General features: G+C 37.4%; 1 protein-coding gene across 1 annotated transcript in view; it reads right to left on the reverse strand.

Moving 5' to 3' along the window:
* Positions 1-14,843, reverse strand: part of LOC100892060 (protein Wnt-4) — a 40,131-nt gene extending 25,288 nt beyond the window's left edge. Inside the window, exons 1-2 of the mRNA XM_030986594.1 lie at positions 13,896-14,843; positions 3,355-3,593 (exon numbers count right to left, since the gene is read on the reverse strand). Coding sequence (XP_030842454.1) covers positions 3,355-3,593; positions 13,896-13,981 — 325 coding nt within the window. The 5' untranslated portion in view covers positions 13,982-14,843. The remainder of the gene's footprint in view (positions 1-3,354; positions 3,594-13,895) is intronic.
* Between the last annotated feature and the right edge of the window lie 2,049 nt (positions 14,844-16,892).

Raw genomic sequence — 16,892 nt, forward strand, 5'->3', positions numbered from 1 at the left:
GAGGGGTGGAGGGGGGGAGGGGTGGAGGAAGAAGCGAGATGGTGTGAGAAAATGAGAAGGGGAGAATGAAAGAGGATGGAAGGAGTTATTATAATTATGTGAGTGAGAGGCAGAGCGTGCAAAAGACAGAGAAAGAGATAGAGAGAAGCAGAAAAAGAGAGAGAGGGTGCGAGAGACAGAGAAAGAGGGGAGCGAGGGACATATGGAGAGAGAAAGGATAACATCAGTGAGTCTCAGATGATGAGGGAGAGGGAGAGGGAGAGCAAAGCAAGAAGGTCGCTTTTGGTATGGACATAACTTTGGCACGCCGTCGTTATATTCGATTGAAAAATGAAGAGCGGAAATTTGATTTCCAAAGCACAGCGGACTCCGTAATGGGTGGTCGTTATACTTGAAACTGTTTTTCTCTCACTGATTACTGTATACCAAGGAGGTATGAGGGTCGAACACCAGTGCAATGAGTCGTGCTTCAGTCAGCTGGTAGGGGAAGGTAGTTTTTTTTTTAAAGAAGGGGGAGGGGTTAGGGGCGAGGGGGGAGGGTACGGGGAGGTTTATTGTGCATAGGAATTGGATAAAACCTTTATTGGATATTTCCTTTTGAAGTGAACTGTTTTTCTCTAATATCAATCATAGCTGGGAGGTATGAGGGTCGGGGATATAGGGGCGACCAAGTAGCTAAATCGTGCTCTATAGGGGAACGGGGGGGGGGGTGGAGGGGCTGAAAAGATAAGGGGTTAAAGTCCGTGTAATATTGTGGAGAATGTTTGGGGGATGACTTTATCCAAGGCAATACGTTTTTCCCCTATTATTATTTGTCCTACTTATAGTTGAATTCGTAATTTTTTCCTCGAGTAGAAATTCACGTAAGTCAAGAAAAAAAAAACTATCAACTAATTATTATGTTTCAATTATGTCACTCAAAAATACAAATTTATCCTTACATAATGTTTAGTCCGTAATATCTTCAACTTAGGAACACGCGGCTACCCAATTTGAGAGAAACATACCCTAAATGGCTCGAACTCGACGATGACATACTCCGGAAATTCACGGGCGAGAACTTTTGGCGCGGTCGAAGCACTCTCCCAATCCGTCATCCCTGCCTTGTTTGACCCCATGCTCAGGTCAGGTCAAAGGTCAAGTGAATTGCTACTCACGATCACACACTAGGGAACTGTTACAGCGTGTCTCGCGGGACCCAACTCGCTCGTGATGTGATATGATGATGAAATCATTAAACCAATAAAGATATTCAATATCATTTTCACGGGTGGTGATTTAAACGAGTGGCCAGTAGTGGTGAGGGAATCTGCCTTGTGTCACGATTTTTTTTTCTTCAAATCTTTTTATTATTCAAGATGTCTTTTTGTTATGGTTCTCGAGGTAATTTGCCAACATCTGAGATGAATTATAAATGTATTCAAAATAAGTTTTGAAACATCGTACATCCATCACAAAATTGAGCTTGGGTTCTGACTTTGGTTTATAACAAGACACAATTATATGGTGTCCTGCATCTCATCTTACACTTACACAAATAAAAGGTAACAATGCTAAGATTGGAGAGATGATAGAAACGATAAATTTGTAGGATTCATCTACACTAGTAAATGGTGGTCGATATATTTCATTGTACTTGAATAAATACACCAACTGCCGTCTTTTCAGATATTTATAATGGAGGTTATTTTCCACGCCTTTGCAGGAAGTCGTACCATCCAATCAAGTAGTTTACTGCGTTTTCAGTATCATTTTAGAAATTAATTCAAATACAAAATGTCTCAAAAGACAGGCTGACTATAGGCCCAATGACAACAACAACAATATACATAAATACATAAATTTTATTTAAAAAATTCTATGTTAAGGGGCCATCTAGGCCCAGGCCTTTAATTCAAGGGAGGGTGTTAGTGGCGAGGAAAAGAATACTTCACAGCAGATTGTTTATTAAACTAAATGCCATGATTCCTGAAGGATCGTCAATGTGGCAATATCTGTATCATTCTTGTCAAAATTATTCTGTACATCATCAGCCTTTCAAAGCCACACACACAGCTTGTATGAGCAAAGGTGACACACTGTTAAGTCCTGGTATTATTACAACATTTACACAATTTGTCGTTTGGTCCAACCAAGGAGGAATTGGTCCAACCACACTTTGCCAGTTGTCAGTTCGTCTATTTCCCACTTGGGCAACCACCCATTGGTCTAATACATGTACCTATTTTGGTCTAATGGATATTTGGTCCAACAGGAAATAGCGATAAGGGTCACATGAGGCATTTTAAAATATAAATAATTTCTGAATAGTAAATATGCAGTTGACAAAATGACCGGTTGACATTCAGTCATTATAGCAACTCACAATACAAATTATTATCACTTTTTTTTTACAAAATGATCATTCATACATTAATAGTAGACGATTTCAGTGTGTGGAAAATGACATTATATTCATTATAAGTGGAAGGAAAGTAAAACTAGATAGAGCTTAGAGACAAAATGGTACCAGGTTAGCTGAAGAGTAGAAGGATTTGCATTAGACCAAATGGCAATAAACTTATCATCATGATCGTTGGCGTCGGAAGGGACGACACTTGGGCTTGAACCATAACCGCTTTAGTCGCGTTTGGTGCTGCCTGCCACAACCGCTGTCGAGACCACATTGACTCGTCACCGCCTTCGTCACGCTTGTCAATGATCTAATCAATCAATATTTTGACATTTATGACGAGTTTTTTTGACAGAAACAAATTTCTCTTGCCAATGAGAAGGCGAAACTCTTAAAGGTCTATGTATAAAATTATCATTAATTGTGTGTATGTTTTTTTAATTTTATATGCACAGTGTAATGTATATTTCTTATGTGTACATTTGTATTTGTTTTTATAATAAAGTTGGACTTGCAGAAGCACAGCCAATGGCTGAAGCAAGTGTCTCCGTGCTGGAATTGTAACCACCGCCATTATCACCATATCAACATATGTATCATCATCATCATCATCATCACCATTATCATCGTTACCATCCCTTCCTCCTCTTCATCATTAGCATCATTACAATCACCATCACCACCACATCACCATCGCTACCACCGTCATCACCACCATCATCACCACCATCATCACCACCATCACCATCACCGTCATCACCACCATCATCATCATCACCATTATTGTTATCACCTTCAAGGTAAAATGATATTATTATCATGATGACTGTATGACAGGTAACCCAATGCCCCCCCCCCCCCCCCCACCCACAGAAAAAGTGCCACAGTTCACTTCAACATAAAACCATTTCATACAATGACACCGACGATTACCAAACTTGCCACTGACTAGGAAAACTCACCGTTGTCGAGTACCTGTCCAAACACCGATCCGTCGACGGTTGAGCAGTTCCATCTCCTGTTTTGGAACTGGGTTTGGCACTCCATGATGGCCAGGTTCGCTCCTAGACTCACGCTGTCCATCACCTCAAGGTTCCTCTTGCAGATCTGTATCTGTTTGTTGACTAGCCCCGGTAACTCCTCGCAGTTATCTGGTGACTTGATGGTGCTGATGCCAAGGGCTTGCATATTGAAGATCGCTCTGCCAAGTGGGCGGAAAACAAGATTAATATAATTTAACTTTTGTTGCCAACCTATGCATGATTGATGCAGGCACGATTAATGATTGTTACTATACATTATTGATATAAGAATGTAATGTATATTGATCAATGATTAATGTATAATTGTAACTACATGATTAATATATAATTGTTATTATACATGATTGATATATATTTGTAAGTGTAATGCATTATTGTTTGTATATGTTTTAAATGTAGTGCGACCTGCCATGGTTTCGGAAAGGGAACATGGACCTGGTATTGAATGTAAACATGTTTTCCTTTTATATGAAATAAAGGCATGATTTAACAACAAAGTGAAATAGAGAAAATAAAATAATACAATTGATGTGGATAAGTAAATTTGAAGCTGTTTGATTACTAGCCCATGTAGTTCCAGGATAATGTTTGCTGACTTTTTTATCATTTTTTTAAAAGTTTAATTCTCGCTTCACGCGCCCTTTATTTTGACAAACTCTATCATTATCTTTTCTATAAAACTGAAATGCATACCTTCCCCATTGCAAAAGCGTGTTTCCTCCACTGAAATTATGAGAGTTTCACGAGATCGTGATCTGCCAATTTTATGCGATATGGATGTCAAAATATTTTTAAACCACATTTTAAAGATCATAACACTGTTATGGAGCAACCACCACATCGTAAAAAGGGGTAAAGAAATATGAGACGGAACTATGCTTTGACGATTGGTCACTTGATCAGGAACGCCCCGAATCAGAAGGATACAAAGAATTTTACGAATTACCCATCGAAACAAAAAGATGGGGAAATGTGGTGAAGGAAAGGGGGAGGATAGTGATTTAAAGGGCAGTACGGGGAACAGAGAGAAAGAAGATGTGAAGGAAAAAATATGCAGGTGACGTAAAGGAGAGGGGAAGAAGGGGGAGAAAGTGAGAAATAAGAAAAGAGAAGAGGCAGTGAAAGAGGGATCGAGGGAAAGATCAAGTATTGAATAAAGTGTAAGAATGTTAAGTGCCTCTCACAAATGCGCCGCTGCCCCCCCCCCCCCCCCCCTAAGAAAAAAACATTTGAAAAACAATGGACTTTTTCAATGTGACAGTAGTGACGCTCCGGCTAATTTTATAAATAATATTTTCATTTATTAAACAAATATATTTTTACGCTTTAGAGGCCCATGATTCTTTTAACTTTGTATACCAACAAAATATATCTGCACGTCTCACGGCAAGATGAAATGTATCAGGAAATGCGAGTTTCTTCTACATTTCGAGTTTTTAATCTGGAGGAAGTCAAGATCTCCTCAAAGTTCCCTTTCCCTGCTACGCCTAGCCTAGGATCGCTGTTTGTTTGCTTCAGTCTCAGTCATGTTTCAGTCGACCAAGCCGCAGTTGTAATTTGTCACAACTAATTAGGAATCAAATTGACTACTGCCCATATCGGTAAAAGAGATCTTTGTTAGAGGTTTGGAGGGCTATAGAGACATCACGTTTGCATCAGACGCGGGCGGGTGAAAGCACTTTTCATTAAAGGTATACTTTGGAAAATGTTCATGTTAAAGTCATGTTCTGTTGAGAACTTTATGAGGAGCGTACAAGTCATAACAACATCATCAGTATCAGAAAATCTACCCTTCATAACTACTTTTCTGTATCATATGTTTAGGGCATCCTTATCAACAGGTTCCTATTGAGTTTGTATACCACTTTAGAAGTTCTTAACTTTTAATTTTAATTTTTATGAGACGAATAGCGAATTGATATACTCTATAGTAGTCTCCTTAAAGGTAATACAAAGTTTTGGGAAATTTTGAAAATTGGGTGGATAGTGATTCTTTACAATTTTGATATATTTGGATGACTATGTGGATGTATTACAAGCACTATAAAATTTAGCCCCTAAAACATTTCTGTTTTCGAGAAAAGTTGAATATAAAAATTTAACGGTGTTCCCGGTAAATTTTGATAAAGTACAAATAGCGCCTACGGCCGTACAATGGTAGCTGCGACCATGAAAATCTCAGAATATGTACATGTAGTTGTGATATATAATTTCCAAACCGGAATAGCTTATCGGTCGATTTTAGTCAAGAAATATTGTTTTATAGCTTAATTAATATATTTACATTGAAAGGGATCCATACAACATAAAAAGTTAATTATTTACAATTTCATACCTTTAGACTCCGTTTCAACCGCGACAACGATCACTGGATATTGTAGGATAGTATATGCTTCTAATAATGTTCATTTGAGCCAAATTCATGACCCCATGCCAAAACTTTGCAATACCTTTAAATGTGTTCTTAAATGACTGAAACTAAGTTAACGTAACATGAGCATAATAAATGGGACATAATATAGTATGAAGCGTACCAAGAGCAATGAACATATGCCATTTACATTCGTAATTTAAAAATTGTAACCCATGTATCTGGAAAATTATTTTTTGATTAGCAAAACTTTCAGCTTTAAAGTAAACTATTATATAGATCAGCCTTTTGAATTCACGGCACACTTTCAAGAAATACAAAGTTTCATTCACGCCAATCATACATTCGCCATAGAAGAATAATCGTGTAATTTTGTATCAATATGAAACTCGTCAATGGAAGGAATCATTTATTTCTTAATTTCAAAAACAAACAAATACATCTTAAAACGTGGTAAAAATTTAAATTTGTAATCATAACTCATGCACTAGATAATATATGAATTATGTATGCATTGACCTCGCTGTCGAATACAGGCACCTCTTTTCCTAGAGGTATCGTGTTTCTAAATGTTGCGAGCGAGTGAAATGGACGAGCTTGATAAAAGATGTAATTTTATATATAAAATATAAGATATATTCGGGCATCAAAGTGCCCGAATTTCATTATATTTGGGCAACTCGCCGCTAAATGTAAAGGTATTCAGACACTTCGCAGCCTAAACTCATCCTGTTTAGGTGTTTCTAAATGTTGCGAGCGAGCGAAGCGAGTAAGAAGGAAAGATACTTTGTAGACTTGAAATTTGTATTTACTCATAAATATACATAGAAGCTTCTAATGTTTACGGTTTAGCGAAATTGACATTATGCCAAAATTAATTTTGATATAACTAAACTTCTCTAGAGGCACCCCGTTTGAAAAACTTACTTCGTACTCAAATAAGTCATTTATATTCGAGCAAGTGTCTCGAGTAATTTGTTAACAATTCAATCTAAATGACTAGAATGGAAATGCTAGGAACATTCAAATAAAAGTACTTAAATGGGATACAGCCCGTGTGCTCAGTATCAATTGCATGTTTTTATCAAATTATTAGATACATAAATGACATTTGTTTAAAACAGACTCCACCATTTTTCCTTTGTCTTCATTTTGCACGCCTCGTCAGTGTAATTGAAAACAGATATTTCTCGAAGGACTCCATGAACTACTAATTCTGAGTCAAAATTTTCGGCATGGGGAAAAGTTCCGATGCGGCATGATATGAAACAGATAAGAACTGCAAAGGAAGCAGCGAATTTTGACAAATTAATATTAAAAGGAAAATAATACCGCGACCTAAATTTAATCAATCGCGGGTTCATTTACACTTTGTATTCTGTGCAGAAGAGATGTAGAGTTCGTTCTCTGCGAACCGAAGCTTGACCCACATCTTCAGTGTGTATTCACGGAGAGCTAGAAGGAAAGTGACGAATATTGATGACTGTTTTAGTTAATGACATAAAGACATTTCAGGCGTTTGTCTTGGATACACACCCGTTAATAAGGGATTGTCTTGGGAGAATCGTAACCAACTTAAAACAAGAGGACATTGTATGTCATTCACATTTCTTTTCTCTCAGAGTTTTTTTTTAGCACTTATGAAAAGCAAACAATTTTGGGGAATCCCTTTTAAAACATGCTATTTTTTACGTATCAGAAAATATTCTTAATGATAAGAAACGGTAAACTTAAAACTTTGACATGAAATGCAATTTCATTTCACTGTTTTCTTGCAAAATGCAATATAATTCAAAGAGGCCATTCTTGGATTCATACAATCTAAATAATGTTGACATGATATCCAAGAACTAAAGCTCCCATGTTCGTGCTACCTTATTACACTTTTAGTGACTGTATAATTTGACGTCATGTGTTGCCTAAAATATGAAACTGAACGGCGACGGTTTGTCGACAGCGAACAAAGTCATTCTCATTGTCTTTGGATGACCTTGGACGTGACACAATTAATGTATGAGTGTCACCCCCCTGTCTTAATTTTAGGGAGATTCGGATATAAAAGATTAATGTTTTCTTATTAAAGTGAGTGAAAATAAGGTGGTTGCACTAACCCACCATCTATATCCTCTTCACTACGCATATCTCTCTTCGTGAAGTTGGTGAAAAAAGTAGATTCATCTTTGAAAATGGTGGATACAGGGATCGTGGGGTCACCCTCGCATTGTGCTCCCCTGCAGCAATTTTAATCCTCAAAATGCACCCGAATATGTGTTGTTTTTTTGTAATTCACATATTTGCAGACAGTGGGACCCCCCCCCCCCCCCCCCGCCGCCCTTTCCCACGGCCAGAGAATCCTGGACACGCCACCGTTTTCTTGCAACCTGTTGCAAGTTCCCATGAGGGGGGCGGGGGAAATTTATATAAAGCAGGGAATAGCAATAACATCCCTAAAGGCGGGTGGCGACTCTGCATTGCGCTACAATTTCAATCTTGTTTTCTTCAAAAGGATTTAGGAAAGGGATATTTTTCTTTCCTCGCTTTCGCCATTATCAGTGATTATTTTCATTTGAAAGTACACCGTTCATGACGCCACTGATGTATCAAAGGAAATGGGTGGGTTCACCACTGCAGAACCACTTTCAATCTTTTATTTTCTCACTTTTTTTTCTCCAATGAATGAACTTTTTAAAACATGAAAGGTATGCAACCCCTTTCGTCTTTCTGTATAATGTTCGAAAGGGCCTTGTGACCAGTAAATCGCTGACAATCAAAGTTTTGTATTGAATATTTAAATGAAGATACAGATAAACAAAGCATGCATAAAACCTTTTTTCGATAGGCAACTGCAAAGATGTTTTCATCCATTCCATTTTGTTATTGGTGCTTTTCACATTTTCAAAAATGTTATCTGTAATACACTGATTTCCGTTTACAAAACCAAATGAGCACGGCCATGGTACAATATTATATGGAGGGTAAAACCATGGAGATGTGCTCTCCCTGGTAAAACGTAGCATTTTGATATCTGGATGAGAGACGGCCGAGTTTTTGCATGTAAGGGGAAAATGTCTCAGGACGAAGAATATTATCAACGTTTTTGTAAGGGAAAATTAATTCAATAAGAAGTAGGCCAACAAGATATTTGTTCCTACTTGCCATGTTGCAAACAACTTTTTTAAAAACACAACTCGAGGTCGAGGAATTCTTTCAGAGTAATTCCATACCATTTTAACCCTCGAAATAAATAAGTCATCGCATAATTCTGGTTCTCTTTCATTCCAAAGTTTGGGTGCAGACGTTGCAGTACCCCAAGCAGCCCCCCCCCCCCCCCCCCCAGCACCACCAACTCCTCCGGACATCCCCAGCACAACCTAACTCGGGTTCACAAGCTAGAAATTCATCTTGTGACTGGTCGGCAGTTATTATTACTCTATTAGCCTATTGCACAATGTAATAAAAGGGAAAAGGAAAGGAAAAGAAAACTACTGAAGTTCATGAGATTTGAATTACATTAAGGGAGGGGTGCAAGCTAAAAGCTTTGCATTGTAATATAATGTGTTAACAGTATCCTGGTAGGGGGAATGGACATAATAAATGTTTCATTTCAAGGGTAGGTGTCCACATTACAGACTTGTCTGGACGAAGCGTCATTAATTCAATTTAAATATATAGCCCATTCAAGGAAATGCCAACGTTTTTCTTCTTTTCCAAGGTCATAGACATTGCACTGTATTTCTGAATTTCATGATTTAATATGTAAGGTAAGAATGTTTAAAAACGATCATTTTCCACTACACGATAGTCACCATTTACAAAGTAAACTTGATGTAACATTATTTTCCCTTGGATTCCTCTACAAACATTTAAAAAAAACTAAGTCGGTAATTTTGTTGACATAAGTTAGTCTTAACCATTAAAAAACTTTAAATAAAGTCAGAAAAATCAGAAAAGACGGGTAAGGGAATGATAGATTAATTCAAACGAAGAAGAATTAAGAAAACAATGAAGTTCTTTCAGGAAAGTCAAAACAAATTCAATACTTCTTTTGCCGTTACGAGACAGCAACATTTCTATTATTAGCTACTACATGTACTACTATAGGTCGAGCTTACGAGCACTGATATGACAAGTTTTTTTTTCTTCATTCAGTTTTATTTTCCATGATCTCTGGGAAAGACTTTGATTTGGTTGTTTGATTCGTTTATTTGACTTTGTTCGGTTGTGCCTTGGTTTGTTTTGTAATGTTTTGTTTTAAGATTGTGTATTTGTATTTGTTTCTTTCCTTCTTTTTTGCTTTATTTTGCTTTACCCTGTAAAAACAGTTTTGCTCTTTGCTGAAAACAAATTCTTCTCGGTTCGGAGTCGCTCTTTAATGCTAATTGGTAACATACGTATCACCGTATCGAGAGTAATAATCGGATCGGGTTCGCCAACCCCATGCGGTTGAAATTTGCCTCTCATTTTCTCCGTCATGTTTAACTGTATCTAAATCATATTATAACCTACATATCATAATTTAATAGTATTATTAGTATATTTACCCCACCACGCCTGCTCAAATCTAGCTTGTAAATCCCAAGGTACATACTTCTGTACTGGGAAAGGAGCTCCTCAATTTCCATAGTTTTGACTAGTTTATTATTTTCTGACAAAATAGATATATTTTCCATAGATTATTTTTTGAGCGATATTTTCAACGTTTTGACTCTGGTGAAGTTGTAATACAATAGAATATACATGTACATACGATGATTTCTTTGCCCACAATATCCTTCTTGCCATATTTCTACACAATCAATCAGAAATGAAGACCTAATTCACTGACATATTGGGTTGTATACTTCGCTGTCATACAAGTGGTTTTTATAAAGCAATCAGCTTTCTTTTACAAATTGTATTACTCGATTAGATGGCTTCATTTGCTAGAGGCTTTGTGCGGTATTTTCATAACATACCACAATCCTTTTCTTCTGGTTTAGGGGTGGATTTCAGGGGCCGCCCATAAAATTGACGTGGATTGTCTGGCGCTCAAAATCTAATGCTTTGTGAGGTGGTCTTGACCGCGTACTCCCGCGCAACAAAGCTCAATTGTGTCACGTTGCTGTAAATAGATTATGGAATTTGGTGACACTCTTATGCATTCTACTTTCATCATTTACAACAAACATCTTTACTAAACTTTTATTTCTGTTAACCTTGTCTGGTGTATACGGGTTTTCAAATTTATTATGTTGTCAAAATAGAAGGTACGCTCAATAACCCTTACTACTACCCCCCTCCCCCCCCCCTTCCAGGCACCACTCACTCAACAAACAGAACGATGGGATGGTGATGGCTAAGCAAGGTTTGTTCTGTCATTCTCTGAGAAATTAAGACATATTTGAAATACGGTATAGGCCTATGTATGTATATTTGCATTTTTTTTTTAAATATAGAACAAATAATAAAATTGGGATAATCCTCCGTCACAGTAATAGGTCTCTACAAATAATGATTAAAACAATTTAAATTAAAATCCTTGACAGTTCGCTTCTTCACTATGACCGGTTTCAATTGTATTTGTGTTCCTTCAGACTAGCCTATCTGATGAATCATTATAATAATGCGAAAGAAAATGAGAGAACAATGGTAGGGTATCTTAAATCCAAGTTTCCCATTGCTGTCCTCTTATTCTGGATTATAATTTTAATCTTAACAATTTGTCTACTTCAACTTTATTTTAATCAACATCTTGAGAGAATCTAGAAAACCGCAATTCAAGAAGTATAATAATAAATTATGTCATACCGAAGCCATATAGCTCGAGTAAATTATGTTTTGGAAAAAATGATAAATAACGCGTCAAATCAATGATTGATGTCGAATTGTTAACTCGGAAGTAAGTGGTGAAAAAATGTCATTGTGTTCTCACTTCTGTTTTGGCACTGTGACAACTTTAGGACATGAAACTGCATTTCTTCATGAAACATTTAATTACTTTGCAATAATGAGTAAGTACGTTCAGATTAATTCCAATGCACTATACTGAATGATAATCTTCAAATAACTACTACGTGCTATTTCCGATGATTCTAACTGAGTCTTATAATTTCAATAGGCATGATTAATCCAATACTCATGTGCAAGCTGTGAAGGGGGAGGGGCTACAGCCCCGCTTCGCGGTTCATGAGGAGGGCGTTTTTGCCAGCTTCGCCCGAAGCTGTATACGTCACTGAAATCTTTTTAACTAACTCTATAAAGAAAAATCTTAAGTCAGATTTAGAAACAAATACACTTCGGTAGGCTAAATTATGAATTGAGATGTTTTTCTAAAGTAAAGACTTTCCCATCTAGAGGAGAGTGTAATGTATCAATGCAACAAACCCTCGCATAACTTATCTGTTTGGCATTCAAAATATTGCCTCGCAAAAAAAAAAGGAAAAAAGGATCCCCACCAAAAAAAAAATGCCCTGATGATTGGATTCCTCTTATACCTTACATAGGGGCGTATCCAGCGAACATAGGGGGCACATTTATCTGTCACTATTACATACACGTGTGTACTATCCCTGCGATGTTTTTTTTTGGGGGGGGGGGGGCCATGTCGGCGATTTCGAGACCTACGTTAATTGGATTAGGGTTTTCTACTTCTTCTTTTTTGGTGCTTGTTTGATTTGTATGCTTCTTGTGCCCCCCCCCCCCCCTCCCTCGATACACCTCTGTAATAAACACTAAATGTTTGTGCTTTTACCATCTAAAACTCGTTATTCTAGTTAGCTCCTTCAAATACCATTGTCAGTTTCCCCGAAATTATAATAAGGAAATGCCATCTTCTTGATGCCTAGTAATGGACCGAAAGCTGGTGGTAGTTCAGTCAAGGAGATATGAGGAGCTAGGCGCCCCTTATTGGTTCAATTTATCGCCTGATGTCTTGTGCATGTCGCTATTCGTAACGATTCAACATTATGTTCACCGACTATCATTTTGTTTACCAAAGGGGTTTTGTGTATACAAAACATTTCATTAACTTCTTCTGAAAGCATGTTATGATGGTCTAAGGAACTATAATAAAAAAAAATTAAAAAAAATTAAATATATATAGACCATAAAACATTGTATATCGAGATGGCTGCCGGACTGTTTATCAGTATGAAACTATTCTTATTTTCTTTCTCCTATTATATAACTTTGAATTTAATATATATATATTAATTAATTCATTCATTTATTTATTCATGTATTTGTTCATTTATTTAGGAGCACCGAAATTAGCAGCCGATACAGCATAGCTGGGGTAATATTGGAGCGTCTTGAGCTCCTTGTCTGGTGGATAATGTGCGCTTACTCCTTCCCCCGTCCCAGCCCCACCGACCTGTATGCGATGGACCGTCTGTGAAATGCGGAGATGCATTCGGCTGCCCAAGCACCCCCCCCCCCCCCCTCTCCCAATCAACTTCCGGATTACAATTGTCTACTAAATACTTCAAGTTTTAGCCTTTTACAATGGGATGAAATTCACATTCGTATTTCAATTGTAATGAACCAAAAATCGTCTATGACTATCTTGTCTACTAATAATAAAATGTATCCGCCGGACTGTAGCAGTTTTCAGTTTTCAAAAACTCATGCGCTCTCAGTTAAAAAAAACAAAAACTAGGCTAGCTGAAGTGAAAATACGCATGTAATAACATTTAAAATCTTCACGAATGTGTTCTTCAAAGTATTTTGCATCTTAGACTCATCTGCACAATTGAAATTCAAACATACTTCATGAACATTGTTTGCACCTTGCGGGAACTAATGTGCATCTAGAAAGAAAAAAAACGTCAGAGAAATTTAAATGGCGACAAGGATTCATTAATATTTGGTTTAAAACCAATCTTTTCATTCGAATAAATAGAAGTGCAACTGATAAACTTTTTCGTTAGCTTGTCTCTTGCAATTCTTTAGATTTGATTTCAACCTTAATTACGCATGCTATTTTACTGTTTTCATCTGTACGCAGAAGAAGACCTTTCACTTTAACATTATGATTTTGCAAAGGAAATTTGACCCACTAAAGTTTGAGTTATTTGTTTAAAAACAAATCCACTTCAAATCGGATACTTACAACCATTTACTGGCACTGCCGCAGATAACACATGTGTGGAGGAAAAACAACGACGTCAAAATAACATGCATCAAAGTTGTCTGCATCTTGCCGCCAAACTCTTGTCCTTGACGAAGTCAAAATCTTCCAAAAACAATCCACAAGATTCCAAAGGTCTACAAGACCTTAACTTCAACAGAATCAAACTTGGTACTTGTAGAAGATTTGGAACACTTGATTACTGGAAAGACGTTGTTAAATTCCAATTTACAGATCCAGTTTAAAGCCCAAGCGCAACTCTTATATACAAAAATGTTGATGATCCAAGTGAAGAAAAATTATTGATGTCCAGCGATATCTTGATCCGAGTATTCCGATTGATAAGTAGACCGCTTCAAACTTTCCACAATCGCCAAAATTTACAGAAAAAGTTGCATCACAAAATTGATTACATTATTTTCCAGAAGCGATAGAAACGATTTCATGGCAAAAAATTCCAGAATAAGAAAAAGAGTCGATAGCACGACAGAAGATTCGACTTACGACGAACGGTCAGGTACGGTCCAGAATAAACGAGCGAGAGCAGTTCGCGGTGTTTCTGGAGCAGAGGCGGTGAAGTGAATGAACGCGCGGACCGACCGATCAGCAGTCGTCTGCGAGGGAAAGTTCACGCAGACATTCGTCAGTCGAGCGGAGAGCTTGCTTGCTCATGAGATGACAAACAATGCGAGGATGTTCTCCCCAGTATCTGTCATTCATGACTTTATAATGACTTAAATAAGTTTATGGTACCCTATTCTTGTATTAATCGTCGTTAAATTAATATAAAACTCGCTAAGTTCGATCAAAATGAAATCGTTTTGCAGTTTTGATTGATAGGTTTACAAATACAAGGTCAGAGTCAAAGACATCAGTGTCAGGAACATGTTGAAACATATGAAGAAATCATACAATTGTACTTTCCCAAAACGATACACAGGTATTGTGATGCATATCCCTCTTATAACACGTGTAATAAGTGAAATGTGAAATTGTAAAATAAAATGTACAATTAGAAATGCAAGGCAAGTCGGCACATGTTAAAGCGCCTATACGGATTCCCAAGGCTATTGCGAAATTGAGATCTAAACAATAATTTAAAAGAATTTTTAAATATGCGCAATCTCTCTTTAGTAACCATATTCTTTTCGAAGTAAATTAAATACCTTGTTTTCAAATAAAAAGCTATCTGAATGAACGATTAATTTGCGTCACTCTTAGCATTTTAGTCGTCAATATTTTTTTTAATGATACAAAGGAACACACGCAAAAGCACATCTCCAGAAAGCAAGACCCTTTATTCAGTGTTTTCCACCAGCCTTTTATTTGTATGAACTTGGACGGAGAGAAATGAAGGCGATGTGTATGAGTTTGACCTTAAGACTCGTGAATTAACAAGTTCACTTTGCTTGCTTGGAGTCAGTTTAAAAGAGAGTGTGTTCATTGGCAGCATCCCTCAAAATGTGTCAAATCTGGGCGACCGCTCGAAGATTGAAGGCGTATCAAAATCAGTCAAAAGAGTTGGGTGTGATTTCTTTGTTTTGCTGTGTTTTGTTTTCCTCCAGTTTTCCGCGATCGTTTGGATTCGATCCTTTCTACGATGTTGGTTATGTTTTTACTGCTATTCATACTATCCTCTCCCTCGCTCTTATATTGCAAGTTAAGTCAATTTAGGCTACAAGGCTCCCCTCGGAGAAAATAAGTCGGGGTGAAGTCGACACAACAGGGCTAGACTCGGATTCGAGACTCGAAACAAGATGGTTGGTAGCTGGTTTTGCCCCCCCCCCCCTCCCGTTCACTCAGCTGCTGGTATCTGTGAAGAAGGTGGAGAAGTTTTCCAGAGATGATGGAAATTCTCCGATAGTATATCGTCAATGATGGTGATGTTGAGGATGATGATGGTGGTGGTGGTGGTGATGGTGACGATGGCAGTCAAATACTTAATATTATTGATGTTGCCGATGATTCCAATGGTGTTTCTGTTGACGATGATGGTGAAAGTGGTAGTGGTGGTGATGGTGGTGGTGGTGGTGGTGGTGGTGGTGGTGGTAGTAGTGGTGTCGGTGGTGGAGGTGAAGGTAGTGCTAGTATTCAAACCAAGTATTTAAATCGGTTAGACCAATTATTTTAGAATAGTTGTGTGTGATGGCAAAGTTATAATGGCGAAGATATCAATCATTAAGTATTCGTAGAACTTGAGAATATTCTAATGAATATGACTAGAAAAACCTTTCGGTAAAGAAGAAATGTGAAAGGTTGCATTTCCCCCTTCACATAATACAGTATCATGCCTTGAATGAAAAGTAAAGTTGATTGAATTAATATTCAAATAGTTCAAATATGTTCATTGTTGTTACTACCTTCCATACTTTACAATATTGTATCTTATTCATCTGCAAGTTAATGATAAAATTGAAATTGGAATATATTCGGACGAAGTTTATTGTGAAAATGAGATGGTTTTTCAGTAACAATGATGCTTCCCAAATGTTAATAGATTTCTTCTGCCAGTGAGCATATTCCAAATATCAGAATGGCCTGTAGATTAGTCTGACTTTAAACAGGGGCTAATAGTAAAGACTATTGACCCCTAAAGGAGTCGTAACCGCGCTCTTCAGTTAGCAATATCAGAAGACGATACAATAACAACCACTAAGAACCCAACAATAGTACTGCAATAGATAGCCCAGTCGAGTTATTGTTCTGCTTGACGTTACAATCACAAGACCAAGCCCGCTCACTTTACTCGAGAAACGTTTTATTTTGCAAAAGAGAAATTAGGCATAGCGTACCAAGAGTGGTAGAGAAAGAGAGAGAGAGGGGGAGGGAGAGGGAGGGAGAGAGAATGAGAGGGGAGCAGAGGGTGTAAGAGAGAGAGAGAACAACGACCCAGAACATAAAATAGAATGGATAGCCTAAAAGTGTTCATTTGCTTATTCGCCTCCAAACTCTCTACTCCCCTTCTCTCTCTTTCTTTCT

The sequence above is a fragment of the Strongylocentrotus purpuratus genome, unplaced genomic scaffold, assembly GCF_000002235.5.
Source record: "Strongylocentrotus purpuratus isolate Spur 01 unplaced genomic scaffold, Spur_5.0 spur5_scaffold_16, whole genome shotgun sequence".
NCBI classification, from domain to species: Eukaryota; Metazoa; Echinodermata; class Echinoidea; order Camarodonta; family Strongylocentrotidae; genus Strongylocentrotus; species Strongylocentrotus purpuratus.